Below are 16,429 nucleotides of genomic sequence, written 5' to 3' on the forward strand. Positions count from 1 at the left end.
TTGTCCTTGTGCTGCAGAGTGAAAGAAAGGCAGGAGATCCGGAGTACAGTGGTGGCAGAAAAAGCACTGAGAAAATGCAGATTATTGGGGTCTACACAAGTTCTTCTCTTCTTCCTGTTCTGCCACTTTTAAAGCTTCCCTTGCTCAGTCTTCTCCAAGTTCCTGAGCTATTTTCCAATCTGTGTTTTTTTTTTTTTGCAAGGAGCATGGTACAAACCAACCACAAGACAGATGTAAGCTGCTAGAAATAAATACTTACCACATTCATCAGATTTTCATGATCTCCATTCTGATGTTTGGCCTTCTTCTCCCTTAATGAAAAAGATGTATGAACTGTTTCTACAGATTATGCCAATATACAAATGCCAATCATTAACAGACCTTACACACCTGCAGGGAACAAAACTGTGACTCACAATAAATGAAAATAGAAAAACTGAAAATTATTACAGGGTAATTATTACCGGCATGACCTCTGTGTAAGGTCACCACTGAAGTAGGGTGACAGTAAACATATTTGAAGAGGTACAAAAAATGCACACAACCCTTTTTCTCATTCAGTTTAAGATCACAATAAGGATGATAATAAAAATATTATCCTCAATTTAATAATATCTGAAATCCTCAGAGATACGCAAGATACATGTTTTGGGGACAGATTACCTAGGGAGTTCCCTACACCGTGTCAGTGAAAAGTGTTTTCCTATGAAGAATTAGCAAAGGCCAACAAAATCCAGCCTACTCCCACTCAGAATGCTAGTTATAATTAATAGTCACAGAATCAAAGAACCACATGATAATAAACATGAGCAGTTCAAGAAGGCCTACAAACTTCATCATTTTAAAATGAATCCTGCTTCACTGGGCACTTCACAGGACTCAAAGTATGGATCATGTTTCCAGTTTTTACCATTTTGGAAATACAGCTCTTATTGTGAAATACTGTAACAGACTATGAGCTTAAAAAATAATAATCCTTCTCCAAGATGAAATGGAAAAAAGGTGAGAAAAAATTGACAATATGAAATCTGTTCTTCTTCTGAAGTCTGCAATGCACCTTACTTCCAACATTAGCAATTGTTAAAATTCTACCTAACTGGGAAATAAGAAAACAGAGCTAGCAAGGCTTGACCAATGCAGAGCAGAGTTCAAGTTTATAAATACTTAATTTTCTCTCTGACCAGTCTGCCCTGGTGGAAAGCCCCTGTGGGTTGAGCTGCCCAGCTCCCCAGTGCCATCAGCACGGCTCAGCCTTGAAATGTGAAAAAACAAACTCAGTAGAAGTGCCTGTATTGGTGAATTCAAACCCTTTACAGAAAAGAAAATAAGGATAAGGTACAAGATATTCATTATTTTCACTGATTCTTACTCATTTTGGCTTGAATGGCAGGATCAATTCTCTATTCTTCAGGAATGGCCAAAGCAAAGCTGAAATACATAGCAACTGTTTGCCTCTCCTTTTTACCTATACTTTTTTGGTCCTATTATGGCCACCTAATTTTCTCAGTTTCAGGCCAGCAGTGTGATCTGCTAACAGTCAGCATCCTGCACTCCAGGGTCCAGCTGAGGAGAAAGCACCTAGCAAACAGAACAGTAGTTTTCCTTCACAGCAAAAGAGAAAAATTAATTTTAGATTTTAGAAATAACAGAACTATTCAAATTCAGGTTTCTCTGAAAACAGATTTTGTACTGTGTTTTTTTTACTTCTACACCTAAGCCCTCAGTATGTCTTGCTCAGTCGTTATTAGAGAAGCTAATCCTGCACTATTTTAATCCCTGCACTATTTGACTCAAGAACTGCTACTGCCTGCTAAGCTCCTACACCTTACCTGTTGCAGCTGGAGCAGAGGAAGATGAGGAAGGTGAGGAACAAGAGTGTTGTCACGGCTGCCAAACTTCCCCACAGGATGATGTGGACCTGTCCACTGCCTAAGAAACCACCCTCTGGCCCCATGGTACTAGCAGGAGCTGGTGTCACTTGGGGATGAAGAGGTTATTCCTTGGAGAAGGCTGGCATCTGTGCTGCATGCACCTTCTGTTTCTGCAGAAAGAAAAACACCATTAGAGGTGAGTATAAATTTTGAAGATAATGAATCTGACAGCTAAAAATCTTGCAGGAGAGATTTTCAAATCCAGATCTTACAGAAAAACAGTATCAAATACAAGCCAGCCAGCCAAGGAGATTTTCAGCTACATTTTTGGTGGTGACATAGAACAAACCTTGTCAAGTATTAATGCCAGCTGTTACCTATCTCCAATGTCAACACAAACAAAAGGAAGTACAGTATCTCTGTACTTGTATTTTGAAGAACAAGTTGCTAAATCCACTCCAAGGGACAGAGTAGTTTCTTTTGCAGTGATATTAGTTAACTTCAGTGGAAAGTGAGCTTTCAAAACCAACTACAGCTTCTGCAAAGTAAGCAAACCAAAAGGAGAGCTGCAGCAGGCGTTCACCTCCTTCCCTCTTAACATCTCCTGCCCACACATGATTCGGTGCTTAAAGTTCAGGGACAAATAAGCTGGGTCTTTCAAAGGAATACCACAAAAATGGTTCTTACAGTAGATCAGATCTAATCTTATATCTGTGTGAAACGGTTATTCTCTTAATAGTATGTCTGGAGAGTAACGGCACTGAACTTTATGTTTTTGCTTCTCTCTAGCCCAGTCTATGAAAACAACTGATGAGAAAAGTAGACAGAGCAGTTTTAAGAATTTGTATAAACACAACTTCTGCTACAGCACAGCAGCCCCTAGGGAAACATCCTGGGCAAACACTATTTACAATACTTAAGTTTTGGTATACAATATATTCTAAAATTTTCTAGCTATTTTTAATGTAATACATTGTTGACGTGACAAAAATAAAAATAAGTCTTTCATTCTGCACTGCTGAATATATCAGTTTCTCTCTAATTTAGGAAGAAGTTGTGCAAAGTCTATTTACAGGCTTTCAGCCAGATTTCAAGATTGATAAACACCAAAATTGAATACAATGGCTACGAAATGAGCAGTTACATTCTGGAAACGAAAAAGTGTCACAAACATAAGACTGAACAATGTCTAAAGCCACTAAGACTTTCTTTAATTTTATGCATATATAGCAAATTCAACTAGGTACCAATATCATATCTGTAAAAAAACACAGCATGTCAACATTTTGTTACTGAAATCTTACAAGAAAAAAGATTAATTTCCAGAAAAACGTCACTCACATCAAAGGAAATCTGGAGCATCAGCATAAGAAACTTAACTGGGTAACTCCTAAAAGTAACATTTCTGTTCCTACATAAAATGGTCACATTGGTTTCTACAATGCAGAATCAGACTTCTGGACACCTTCCACGAAACCCCATTTCTTACTGTTTTATCCACGGGGGATAAAAGTTAGTGTTTTTTGTTTGGGTATATTTTTTTTGCTGGTTAGTTTTTGGGTTTTGTTTGTTTGTTGTTGGTTTTTTTGCTTTTCAATATTAATGACATTGCAATAACTTGACATGGGAAGAACCAAACAAAAAATGGAAAGAGTTGCCAATCCTGCAAAGACAAACTTCAAAGAGTAGTTAAATATTTCTAGTTTGGTGAAGTTATAAGCCACCCAAATAATCAGTAACTTATCTAAACCCATAAATACACAGGATGGGAAGAGCAGATGTAGTACACCTTGCAAAAACACAGGTATGTCTTACTGGTGGCCTTGAGCACAAACAACAAGGAGCCACTGCCCGCAGGGGACAACCACTGTCAAGCAGTGTTGCCTCTGTGGTTATCTTGGTAGTGCTTGAAAAACTAACATTTAAAAGCAGTGGTAGACCACTCTAAAAATCAGGTACATTGCAGATATGAATCTGATACAGCCCTGCCTCATCCTTGTTTAAAAGCAAAACTGAAGTTATTTTTACACTGAGTCACAGTCACATCACTGTGAAATGGAGAGACCTTAAAAGAAGCTACATCAGATTTAGTTGGGAGAAAACTTGGTGTAATGCCCACAAAGAACTCCCTGATAAGGTGCAAGGGCACTGTGCACTGGGATGGATTCCTGTAGAGGTGATGGACTGCCAACATTTAGAAAACATTACAAAGCACATGGCACTGGCTGCCTTAACTAGCTCCAAACTTTGTTAAGTGTTTAGAATAGAAAGTATTTTTCTTTTCAACTTCATGAATTTTCAAATACATTTTCTGCCCTGTTAAAGCTTTTAAAAATTATTATTAAATGACCCTTTACCTTCTTTTTTTCCCCCACTTTTTTGCCTTTAGAAAATACTAATTTTCTTCCTTCCTTGGAAAAAAAAAAAAAAAAGATGACATGAAAACACAATGTGAAAAAAAAGAAAACTGAATAAAATCTTTTTTCAGCATTTTTTTTTATTTTCTCCCTTAGTTTTCCCAAGAAATAAAAAGATATAAGGTACATGAAAAAGAAACCTATTTTCTTTTTTTACAAATAGTGGGCAAAGCAAAATATAAGAAATAGAACAGAGATTTAAGCATATTTTTCTTTTTTCTTAAAACAGAATCACGTGTTTGTTTTTTTTTAAGCAGACACAAAGTTGTCTTGAAAGATAGAATTTAAATTATTTCTACTACTAAGTTAATGATTTTAAACTTACCCTGAAGAACAATACTATACTCCTCTCAGAAGACTAAGTAATGTACCAAAAGCTAATATAGTAGTAAAAGTTATTATTTTATTCTGCATGTATACTCTTAAAGCTGCTGGCCTTTAAATAAAGATAATATTTGAGCTAAGGAAAGCTAATGATGCATGGGGAGCATCTTTGAAGACTTCAGTACAGAGTTAGTATGTGTTAGGATGAGAAGGAGCAGATGGAGTTGAGACTGAACTTAAAAAGGAGTGAGAAGAGAGGGAGAGAGTTGTGGAAGACCTACATGTGAATCTCAGGAGCAAAGTGCAAGATTGAAGCTGGACATGAGGCATCCCACCTACCAGGCAGAAGCCAAATAAATGGAGCACAGAGAATGACCAAGGACAGAGATGTAGTCAGTCTACAGCAAAAGAGCAAGAATTCAGATACCAAAGCTTTGACTGTAAGTTCAGAGAAAGAGGTCAGAAAAGGTCAGAAAAATGCAGTGGTACTTGAACCAGGGGAGGCAGCTGCTGGAGACACCAGTTAATTGTGCAAGCAAAATACAGTCATAAACTGGAACAGACTGACGACGGATGGAGCCCTTCATGAGGGAAGCTGAGCAGGCAAGATGTGATCAGTGACCCCTCTCAGCTCCTTGACTGGCAAGAGTTTGGTGTAAGTGCCAGAGGACCTGGAAGCTGCTCAGCACATAGGACAACTGGAAGTAAATAGATAATAATAAATAAATAAATAAATAAATAAATAAAAGCATCCCTGCATTCACCTGCTGTGAACCCTTTCTTGTTAAGTGCCATCAGAGGGGCTTAATCCTACTGTTTAATGCCTCCCAAACAAGAAGGCTGAAATAGGACTCACTTGGGCTGGTGCCTTTAACACAGGAAAGCTGCTGAAATACTTGAAACTGGACAAGTGCCCACCAGCTGCCCTGCCCAGCCCTGGACAGAGACCTGGCAGAGAGACATAAAAAATACAACAGTCTGCACTGCCTCTGCTTCCACTTGATGAATGCCTGGACACTAGAACGTTAATGTGTGCTTAATATAATGGATTTTGGAGCTACTTCAGAGGATGGTTTTCAAGAGAAACTTATTTGCAATCGTAAGTGGAACAACAAGCAGCTCATTTCAAAAAGCTCTTAAGAGAGCTGACATGGTGAACTCCTGCTTTTACCACAAAAAGTTATATTGTACTGCCCTCTGGTGAATCTCCGTTCAGGGACAGGGATTTGTGGCTCTTGAGAGGGTGCTTCAGAGCTGGACACAAACCCTCCTGCTAAAGGTGAAGCTTACACGGGGTCTTTCTGCTGGGCTTGAAAAGAAGTCCTACCACCACCCCTGAAAGGCTGCCAGACTTGAATGGTTTAACCTTGCAGAGAGGCATTGCTGAGACAGAACAACAGCCAATTGCACTGTTTTGTTTGGGTTTTTGTTGGTTGTTTTTGTTTGGTTGGTTTGGTGTCTTTTTGTTTTGCTTTCTTGTGGGTTTTTTGGGGGTTTTGGTGGGGTTTTTTTTGCATGTGAAGATCACTTAAGATGAAGATTCTTTTCACTGTACCCTTTCCACAGAAATGTCCACATAATTTGCTGAAGTCTAAGAAAGGGTAATAGAGACAGGCTTGGAACACCTGGATAAGAACACTGGTTATTCCACCTCAGGCAAAATGTAAACACCAGCTTGTGTTCACATTTCAAAGCCACTGTCAGCTCAGAAAACTAATCCTTACAATATATTGAATAAAATGGCTCCTTCTTGTGGGAACTTTTTCTTGCTTTTTAGACATCAATATTTGCAATTAGTGGAACCTATATGACAAATAGCACCCACAGCCATTTCCTCAAAATTGCACTTAAATGCCCAATTATGTTTGTGGTTTCAGAAAGACAGATATTTCAATGCATGACTCGCACTTCCACGGTGAATAATGTGTTCTTTTTCCTTGCAGCTGCTGCAGGGAGAAAGTAGAACTGAGCTGGTGCAGTCTGAGTCAGTGGTGAAAGGACTGTAGGACCTGCAAGTACAAATTTGTTGTCAAACTGAAGAAAGAAACAGGTACCTGGGGTGAAGCAGTTTTGAGCATAAGATACAGGCTGCAACTGCAGGGAACACGTGCAGTGACAATTCCAACTGGTAAGGAAAAGCTTGGATTGAGACCTGAACTTCTTTGAAGCCTGGGAATGGGTAGATCCAGTACGCTTCAGGTCCAGGATCTGGCCTGGATTTTCAAAGCAAAGCTCTGCCCAATTTATGCTGAAATGTGTACAGGACCTGCTTGGCAAAGGAGCAGATGCCATGCCCCAGGGGCCTGGGAGGCCTGGGAGGAGGTGGCAGCGTGTCCTTCTACCACCACCTTCCCATGGGCTGCTGGGGTTTACAAACCACTCATTCAGGTCCTGCTGCATGCTCAGCCCATGCTTTCCACAGGGAAAAGACTGGGAAACGCCAACAGCTTCACCTCTCCACTTTTCTTAATGAATTATAGATGGAGCGTAGGCAAGGGAAGAAATTGTTTTGACAACCGAGCGACTTTGAATGTGAGAAGCCAAACACAACAGGACAGGAGCTGCTCGGGGAGGGCTGCGGGATCATGACTGGCAGTCCTGCACTGTCAGGCTGGACTCAGCTAACAGCGGCACTTCTCAGGAGCTTCATGTGCACACCTCTGTGCTCAGCTTCAGTTACAGAGCTCGTTCTAGGCCTGCTCAGTCTCATCCTGCTCCCTTCTCTACCCCTTCTGCTCCCAGTGCCTTCAGTTATCTGTTGCTAAAGTGCAAAACAGATGGGTCGGATCATCGTTTGGAAGATCCCCAACAGCGCAGCCCTGGGAGGAGAGGGGGGAGTGGGGAAGAAGGACATCATTCTTACAGGAGATTTTTATTGCTCTGGCAGCAAGCCATAGAGCTGCATTAAACCAGAAGATGGTGAAGTACAAGATACGTGGAATCACAACCTAAGACGGAGGCTGAGAAATATGAAACTGATGTTCTTTTGTCTACATCCAGCTGCAAACTCTGCCTTCCAAACACAAAACCAGAACAGAAACCTGGGCTACAGCAAACAGACAGCGGCAAAAAGTCCCGCAGGTGCGCGTAAAACCCCTGGACGTAGATCCTCTTATTTTTTGTTCCTTCAAAGCCCGAAAACAGACTTTCTCTATGAAGCTAGCACCCTACAGGAGACCTTACGAGGTCCTCTTTCCTTACTCCCTCTCCAGAAAACTCCCTCTGCAACTTCAGACCCAGCTCAGGCATCAGTGAGTACTGTGTACCTCCAAAAGCCCAAAGACTAAGCATGCCCCTTGAATGTGACATCCCCATACCACCCTAAAGAAAACACTTCAAGGAAGGTAACATATTAGCACAGCTTCTGCACCAACAAGAGCTCACACCAAACTGCACTTGATTTAGAGAAGAGGGAAGACATGGCAGATGCCCTTTACTAAATCCAGAACTGTTTCCATGTCAGGACTGTTCCCTGAGTGCATGAACACCACACTGCTGGCAGGGAAATGCCATTTGTGCTCCTGGCAGGAGCTTAAGTGTAGCATTACAGTGCACTGGGTTAAAACAAACTTAAAGCACCTTCCTTCACCCAAAGATCCCTTCTCTAAACCTCCTGATTTTAAACTGAAATTGTTTTCTGACCTTCACCATATGGTGTCATCATGCTTTAGCAGCAGAGCAACTGGAGGCACCTCCCGAGCATCACCCTTCTGTAGCTTGCCACAGCTGGAGTGTTCCTGACAGCATAACCTGATACAGGGCTACAGCCAAATTTTGCAACACCATCGGTGCTACATTTGTCCCTGTGTTGGCAAAGTAATTGGGCCAAACTTTTCACATGTATCTTCTACTGCAAGTCCTGGTTTGTAGCCTGCCTGCAGAAGTTGATGGGAGTTGTGCTCTGAACATTAGGATTACACCCATAGCAGTAAATTAAGCATGTTGGGGATAATTGTCTTGTCCTGCATCCTGCTGGCATGGCACTGCCTGAGCCCATACTGTTAAATTTTCTCATTCTCCACAGAATGGTTGTTGCACCTAAATTGTCTTGCAGGAGTGCTCCCTATTCAGAGCTAACTCCTGAGCTGTGCTCAGGATTAACTGGGGGAAAAGCAATTTGACTGCAGTCAAAATTATGCTTCAGGCTGTTCTAACCTGGTATAACCAGATCCTTCATATCTCAGACTGAGAATCTGATAACACTAAGTCCTTTTGATCTTGATTCTCCTGTGCTAGAGCTCCTTCTTTCAATGTTCAGGCACCACAGGGTGTGCACAGCTTCCTACACACTCAGCTCCTCTGACCAGCTCCTGCCTCTCTCCAGCTCTGTTTGCTGCCTGGGGCAATCACTTTCATTACATGTGACAAAAACTTTATTAAGATATCAAACCAGCAATAAGCATGTATGAGTACACAATAAAGTAGAAAGATGTTGAAATTGTATAAAAAAGAGAAAATTCAGATAATTTGCAAGCATTGCTACTTTAAAATAGATGATACTGTGGAACAGCCTGAATACACAGACATTATCCTTGCTTTACATTGGTGCTAGGTGCATAAATGTTTCTGGAAATAACAGGCAACACGTCTCCTGTCTGGTCTGATGCCCTGCTTGGCAAAACCTCTCCTAACACCACAATGCCATCAGAAGCAATCAAGATAGTGAAGTTTCTTCAAACGCACTGTAAAAAAGTTTTAAGACCAACTTATGTTACTGCTTCTGCGTCTGTGTTTCCTTGTTTCAGCTTCTAGCTGTTTATACACAGATCCAGTACTGAACTCTGCAAACTTTAGGACCAAGATCACCTTTTTCATACAGCACCTACTGCATTTTGCTTTCGGGGGTCTGGTGCACTATATCAGGACAAATCCCTTCCTGTGACAGATTAAAGCTCGTCTCGTGCAGTTGTGTTTTGAGCAGCTTGGCTTGGCAGCAACCATTTAACAAGAACAGCTGAAGACAGACATGTCTTATTCCAAGCAGTGAGGAACCGCTGCAGGAGACCAGATGTGCACATAATTAAGGCCTGGTCCTGAAAGCCTGATGCTAGAAGGAATTACTGACACGGACTACACTGCTGTTGCCAGCTGTCAGACAAGCCTTGCAGAGACTGTGCATGCCATAAGCCTTCAAAATAGTTCATGTTTCTGCTTTGTGAAGCATCAGAATAAAGAGTTTCTGATTTAATTCCCAACTGTATCTCCTTTTACAGAAGCCACAGCTGGTTTATCAAAGGATGTGTGTGCTCTATAATGCAAAAACAGATCTAGGACAAAACCAAACAGTCCCACTTTTAACCCCTTCTAAGTCTTAACATTGGCTAAAGAGAAAGCAAGTTTCTCTGAAACCATCTATCTGTGGCATTGCAGAAAAAAATTAAAAAGGCCTTTGCAGCAGTAAATGCTGATCCACAACACAATCTGCATTCACATTCCAATCCACATGAATGATCATGCCTTGTCAGATCAAGGTCAAAATATTGAAAGTTGACTTGACTTACCCTTCCATGCTTTCCTCTCTATTCTTGCCAGCGTCCCAGCAATTTCACACAAGTCTGCATTGCAGGCTGCTTCTCCTCCTCAGAAAGACATTTGGGAAATTGGGAAGGATCTGGACAGTAGTATGAGCAATTGAGTGTGAGAGTTCAAGAGCTTGCTTCAAGACAGTAGAATAGTTTTTATTAAAATGGTGGAGGACTGTAGCAAATGAACAATGTCACCAGAGAGGTTTCCTTAGCAGACCACAAAACTGGATTTTCCAAGGAAAGAGAGCAAAACTGCACGTGAAGATGATTATGTCCCAGTGAAACAGTTTGCATCCCAGGGTTAATACATATGCAGACTTACACACCTAACTTGTCACGTAGCCGGTGCATTTATTTGCCAGAATCACAAGCTCTTTCTGTGTATAAACCACACGCTTACAAATCTCTACCAAAGGCAACTTCCATTACGAATCAAGTCTTGAGCAAACAGGTTTTTAAACCAGTAACTTAAAGCTCACAAATTCACTCCACGGTGGGTAATAATGTTACTCCTGTTTCCCTACCAGCAGTACAAAACCCTACAACACCAGGAGGGAAAAGCAGAAGGCTGCAGCCACAGCTTGTGAACGCAGAGCATCGGCTGGGCTTGGAAGAAAGTGATAACGAAGCCTCTGTGAAACAGCTCCCAGGAACATCACTACATATTTTCCCCAGGCTCTAGCAGCCAAATAATGACTGTCTCAAATGCTGACGAGTGACCATGCCAAAGATTACGGCTTAATTGTAGCATATTATTCTCTTTCCCACACCCCCACAATATCCCGTCTTGCTTTCTGGCTGCAATGAGGTAATTAGGCCCTGATTACTACATACTTTGGAGCATATAGAAATGAAAGCTGTCTTTGTGTTTTTCCAGCTCTGACACAACTATTCCTGATAGCTTTGCTTTCCCTGCAACTAGATGCCATTTCATGTTAAACACAGCCTGTTTATAATTGCACTTTGCTGTTTATATATTCCTCCCATGCCAAATCCCCTCTCAGTCTTTGCAGTGCAACATTTTGAGAAACCCTTTTACAAACTCAGGTAATAATAATGAAAACAGAGAAATCCTACCAGACCCAGGAAGTGGGCACACAGGGAGGTTGCCTCTGTCATTTGACCTAAAAGACCTCTAAAATTCATGGTAATCATAGTTCTTCTTAAAGTGGTGTTTGAATCAGGCCCATGAAACACGATAGACAGTACTTTTCCAGAGGGCTATTCCAACTTCCCAAGGACCCTGAACTTATTACAAATACATAAGATTGAAAAATATGCAGCAGCAAAACACAATGCTCTGATTGTCCCCAGTGGAATGCTGCTGAGGAAGAAGCAGGACTTTTTTTTTTTTTAAAAAAAAACCAAGACTTAGAGTGGGATTCAACTTCCATATGTTTATATCTCTAAAACCAGGTTTCTATTCACTTGGACACTGTCTACAGGATTCCACCTGAGAGATGTCACCTCTGCTTTCATCAGAGGAGAAAGACAAGTGACTTCCACTGATACTTAACTTTTAGATTGCTAGAATTTTAGTACTTACAGTGAGATTAACTCCATCTAAACTGAGAAAGGTGAAGAGCTATTTCAGGCTCAAATTTTGCATTATGCACTCTAATTGAGTCGACGTGTTTTTAAATTTTCTAGCATTCGTATTTCATTAAGAATGAAATATTTGGTGCTTATATGCCAAGCCTTCTTTGTTGTATTTTACCTAGATAAGACCAAGGAAGCACATGAGAGAATCCGTGCATAAGTAACTACCTTTTAATGAAAAAGATGTCCAAGATAAAGAAGGATTCAGCAGTTTTTGAAGAGCACTTTGGCAGAGATGAAAACTGATCCCAGACATCTGGTATACTCAACCAGTGCTGCATCTATGTGATCTTCCTTTTCTCCTTCAATCTGGAAACACAACCATGTGGTCCTTGAGGGAAGGTGCTGCCTTAACTTCAGTCATCTAAAACAAAACTTAATCTGGCTGCCTGCATCCTTGCGTGGTCAGTAAAGACTGACTTCTGCCTGTGGAGAGAGGAGTACCTTCAGAGGAAAAGGAGATTAGGTATGACCTTCAAAGATGGTCATACTGAGTCTCTTACAGACCAGTGCACTGTCAGACACCTAAAATTAGGAAAGGAGATATCCATAAATCATGGACAAAAGCAGGTGAGGTTAATCTGAGGTGACCTGCTGGGAAAAGGTCTTCGGACACACTCCTTCTGAGTTGACTTCTTTGGTTGACAGATCAGAACAGAAAATGTGGCCTTCACAGGGTGGCAGCAGCACTGACAGACCAGGTCTTTTTATGGCCTCACCTTGTTGCCACCATTTCATTGCAAGTTCTCACCAAGGCTAGCGTTACCATGTTATTCTGTCCTTTCAATGGGAAGCAGAGGTGGGGCAAAGGAACACTACCTCTTGCCTGTGACAGTCCAGCACATCCTGCAGCTTCACCTCCTCACTGAGTTGCAGGCACGGCCCTGTTTGCCAGCTGGAGCAGCATGGGTTAGCGAGGCAAAATAAACCCCTTTCCTGCCCCCCACCCACACCAACGTCCTGTCACACAGTGCATTTTTACCTGCCTGCCGTCCTGCTGTGGAGAGGGAAATACAAAGCTCTGGCCTTGGTCCCTAAGGACTGAGGCAGTAGAAGCTAATCATGAGTCCTGTGGGAATGATCTATAAGCTGGGTTCCCCCCCATGCACACCCAAACCCCTCATTCCCTCCTCATGACACACAGCAAATACAATTATAAGATCTAATGAGCTGCAACTAATGTAATTCTGAAAGTCTTCAAGCTAATGAAAACCAGTTCTTCCCCTTCTCAATTTAATTGAGATGTTTGGTTCATACACTGTGGAAAAAAAACCCTCCATAAAGCTATATACGGATATTGCATTTACATATCCAGGAAATGCAGTTGCCTGTCATAGTTTTGGGCTCTTTCTCCTGACTGCTGGATATTTAATGGTAGGAAAATATCTGTGAAGAGAAACTGACTTTAGAAAATAAATACTTTCTCCTGTTGTTTCAAGGGAAATCTCCAGTCTGATCGTCACCTACTAATGACCGCTTTGCAATCTGAACTTGGTATAAACATCACATTTCCTTAACATGAATAAAACATGATGCCTAATAAAAATACACTCCTCTTGCACCTAAGCAAGCATCAGAAGACAGCATTTGGCTGGTAGCTTGCAAACTTGAATTTGTTGAATAACAAATGACTAGAAAAATATCCTCTTTTCCTCCCCTTCTTCCAGTCTGTTCTTTTTGCTGCCTGTTGGCATCAGTTTTTCAGCAATTTAAGCACGACTAATGCTACGAGACTTCTCCTGCCTCTGCCTTCCCTTGTTACTATCATTAGCAGCATTTTAGCAGGAAGTGCCACAATATGGGTAGCGCTGCAGAGGGAAGGCTAAATGTATCGTGACTCCTGCAAAAAGTATTGCTACTACTTCTGAGTTAAGAGCTGCCAAAGCATGATAGAGAAGCAATTGCTGGTAGGCAGGAGAAGTAGAGCATTGCATCCCTTCATGAAATCGATAACCAGCCTGGCTTTTCTTCTTCCAAGTTTCAGTTTTGTGCTGACCTAAATAATTACTTTTTTTCCCCAGAGAACCAGGTCCTGTTAAGGTTTTGAAGGAGAAGGAGAAGAGTAAGACTGGAATTTGATGAAAACCAATGCTGGATACAGGATAATGGCTCTTGAGGGACTGGAGAGGCAGTAAAGGCAGACCAGGTAAGAACAGTCTTACACTAGTGATGTATGATGGCAGCAAGCTCAAAACCTTTGTACGGCTGGTCAGTAGTAAACATATCTCATTCACAGAGGAAACCAGAGCATAGCCACACACATCCACCAGTCCTGAGTCCATGTCCAAGTGTACAGACACCACAAAAGCAGCTACTGCCCCCACTCTGCATGACCAGAAGGCCTCCACATCTGTTGTCTCACCTCCTTTTGGTACCTTCATCCACATTCAGAGCCTCATTCCTCCCTCCACAGCTGCCTCCTCCTTTCTGGAGGCCACGCCGGTGTTGCTGGAGCTCATCTCCATGAACTGCCAGTTCTCCACCCACCCCGAGGCTTGGTCCTTCCAGCAGAGCACTGCCACTGTTGCCACTAGCTGAGTATTTCTCACCCTGGACATTTTTGCTTTAGCACTTCTTCCCACCCTGAACTATTTTCCTATAATAATAAATCAATGAAACATAATCACACAAACTCCTTATAAAATTACCAGTACTGGTATCTACATCTATTGACTACTTTGGTTACGGTCTATTGAGATTAGAATGCCCAAGTAATGAGAAAAGGCAGGGCATGTCAGAAATACAAAGGACAGACAACAAGAAATACATGAAAACACTCTCTCAGAAAGAAACTTAAAGGATAGGAATGAAGTAATAGGACCACTTGCCTAAAATCTGATAAGTAACATTAAGTGACATACAAGACACAAACATATAGGCGATAATGAAACATCAGCTCAAGAACATACACAGCTACAACACACCCTTCTTCACCCCTGCAATTTCAACAGCTAGTCTTCTTTTACAACTTACTATTCCATCACTGCTAGAATACCCTGTTCGTATCTGATTTTAGTTCACCAAGCAGTACAGGTTTTATCTGCTTTATCTTTATTCTTTGAGAAATCTGCCATGCTCACACCTGCTGCAATACCCTCCTGAAAATGGCTCATTTTAAAGGATCACCTAACACTATATACCTCTTTGCATCCTTTTCCATCACTTAGGGAGACAGTTTTATTGTAAAGCAATCAGATTCTGCAGAAGGAAACAGTTTTTGAAGAAACCATTCACAAATCAGGCAGGTGACCATCAGGTATTGAAAGCTGAAACACTAACCAGTGAATGTGATGGTAGCAACAGTGGATTATTTTTTCCTTTTGTTGAAAGATTTTCTCGACTACGATGAACAGCTGCCTAACTGCCTGGAAAGCAGAGCTCATCCAGCTCTGAATTTACATCAAATGGATGTGCTACCTTCAGAAAAACAACCATGCCATCCTCTTAGAGAAACCTTTTGCAATTTTCAGCTGACTTGTAACACATAACCACAGACCTTAGTTCGAGGCAGCTACTAAACTACTCGCTTTGCTACGTATTTCTGTGAGTTATTCAACCAAGATGAGAAATGCCAAGACTGAGTTCAGCTGGAAGAAAGCAAAACCAACAAAGACTCATCATTCTTTTTACCCCAGTTTCACAGTCTAAGAATAGCAGAAGGGAGCTAATAGATAGTATGTGGGCAAGAATGAGAACCCAGACTGGTGAGGGAGAATTTATTCTTAGAAAATCCCTCATTTTGGAATGGTCATACAAAGGCACACATTGACCCAAATAGATCATGGTTCCAATCATTTCCTAGTGCCTGCAAACATATAAAATGCTGATGTGCACCAAAAAGGTTTGGGGCAAAGAAGCAAGCAAAATCTGCACGCAAACTGCCAAAAAAGAAAAATTACAGCAGCTGGTACACAACTGCTAATAGGCAAAGGCAGCACTGCTGGCAAGTGCGAGTGAAGGCAGGGAAAAGGGAAAAGGCAAAATGAAGATGGAAATTTCAAAAGTCATTCCAAATGGATGGAGAAAACAAGCCAGTTACCTACTGCTGTCTCAGAAATACAGCAGTTTGATTCATTTCAGGACACCCAATTTATTCTGAAGTGCCTCTGAAAGTGCCTCTACACTAATGCACACAGCATGGCCAACAAACAGGAGGAGTTGGAAGCTACTGTGCTGCAGGAAAGCTATGACATAGTGGCAATTATGAGAGCAGCCCTGTGGAAAAACATCCTGGGGTACTAGTGAATAAAAAGCTGGACATGAGCCACCAATGTGCAATTGCAGCCAGGAGGGCCAACCACATCCTGGGCTGCATCAAAAGAAGACAGGTTGAGGGCATTGAGGCTGTTCAGCCTGAAGAAGAGAAGGCTCCAGGGTGACCTCGCAATACCTGAAAGGGGCCTATAAGAAGGCTGAGGAAGACCTGTTCACAAGGGCATGTAATGATAGGACAAGGGGTGATGATTTCAAGCTAGAGAAGGCTAGACTTAGGTTGGACATTAGGAAAAAGTTCTTCAATATGGGGGTGGTGGATCACTGGAACAGGTTGCCTAGAGAGGTGGTGAAGGCCCCATCCCTGGAGACATTCAAAGTCAGGCTTGATGGGGCTCTGAGCAATCTGTTCTAGTGTGAGATGCTTCTTGTAGGAGGATTGGACTAGATGACCTTCAGAGGTCCTTTCCAACCCAAGACA

General features: G+C 41.7%; 1 protein-coding gene across 8 annotated transcripts in view; it reads right to left on the minus strand.

Annotated features, from left to right (window-relative positions):
* The window catches only part of PAG1 (phosphoprotein membrane anchor with glycosphingolipid microdomains 1), a 116,032-nt gene that overhangs the window by 19,204 nt on the left and 80,399 nt on the right, over positions 1 to 16,429 (minus strand). For 7 of the 8 annotated variants that reach the window (XM_051612549.1, XM_051612545.1, XM_051612548.1 and 4 more), the window contains 2 exons: positions 1,830 to 2,041; positions 260 to 311 (listed from right to left, as the gene is read on the minus strand). In XM_051612549.1, the coding sequence (XP_051468509.1) occupies positions 260 to 311; positions 1,830 to 1,954 (177 nt within the window). In that variant the 5' untranslated portion in view covers positions 1,955 to 2,041. Of the gene's footprint in view, positions 1 to 259; positions 312 to 1,829; positions 2,042 to 4,228; positions 4,279 to 16,429 lie in introns of those variants that run through there. The other variant, XM_051612553.1, reaches the window with a different exon arrangement.

Source organism: Apus apus, chromosome 2, assembly GCF_020740795.1.
Source record: "Apus apus isolate bApuApu2 chromosome 2, bApuApu2.pri.cur, whole genome shotgun sequence".
NCBI classification, from domain to species: Eukaryota; Metazoa; Chordata; class Aves; order Apodiformes; family Apodidae; genus Apus; species Apus apus.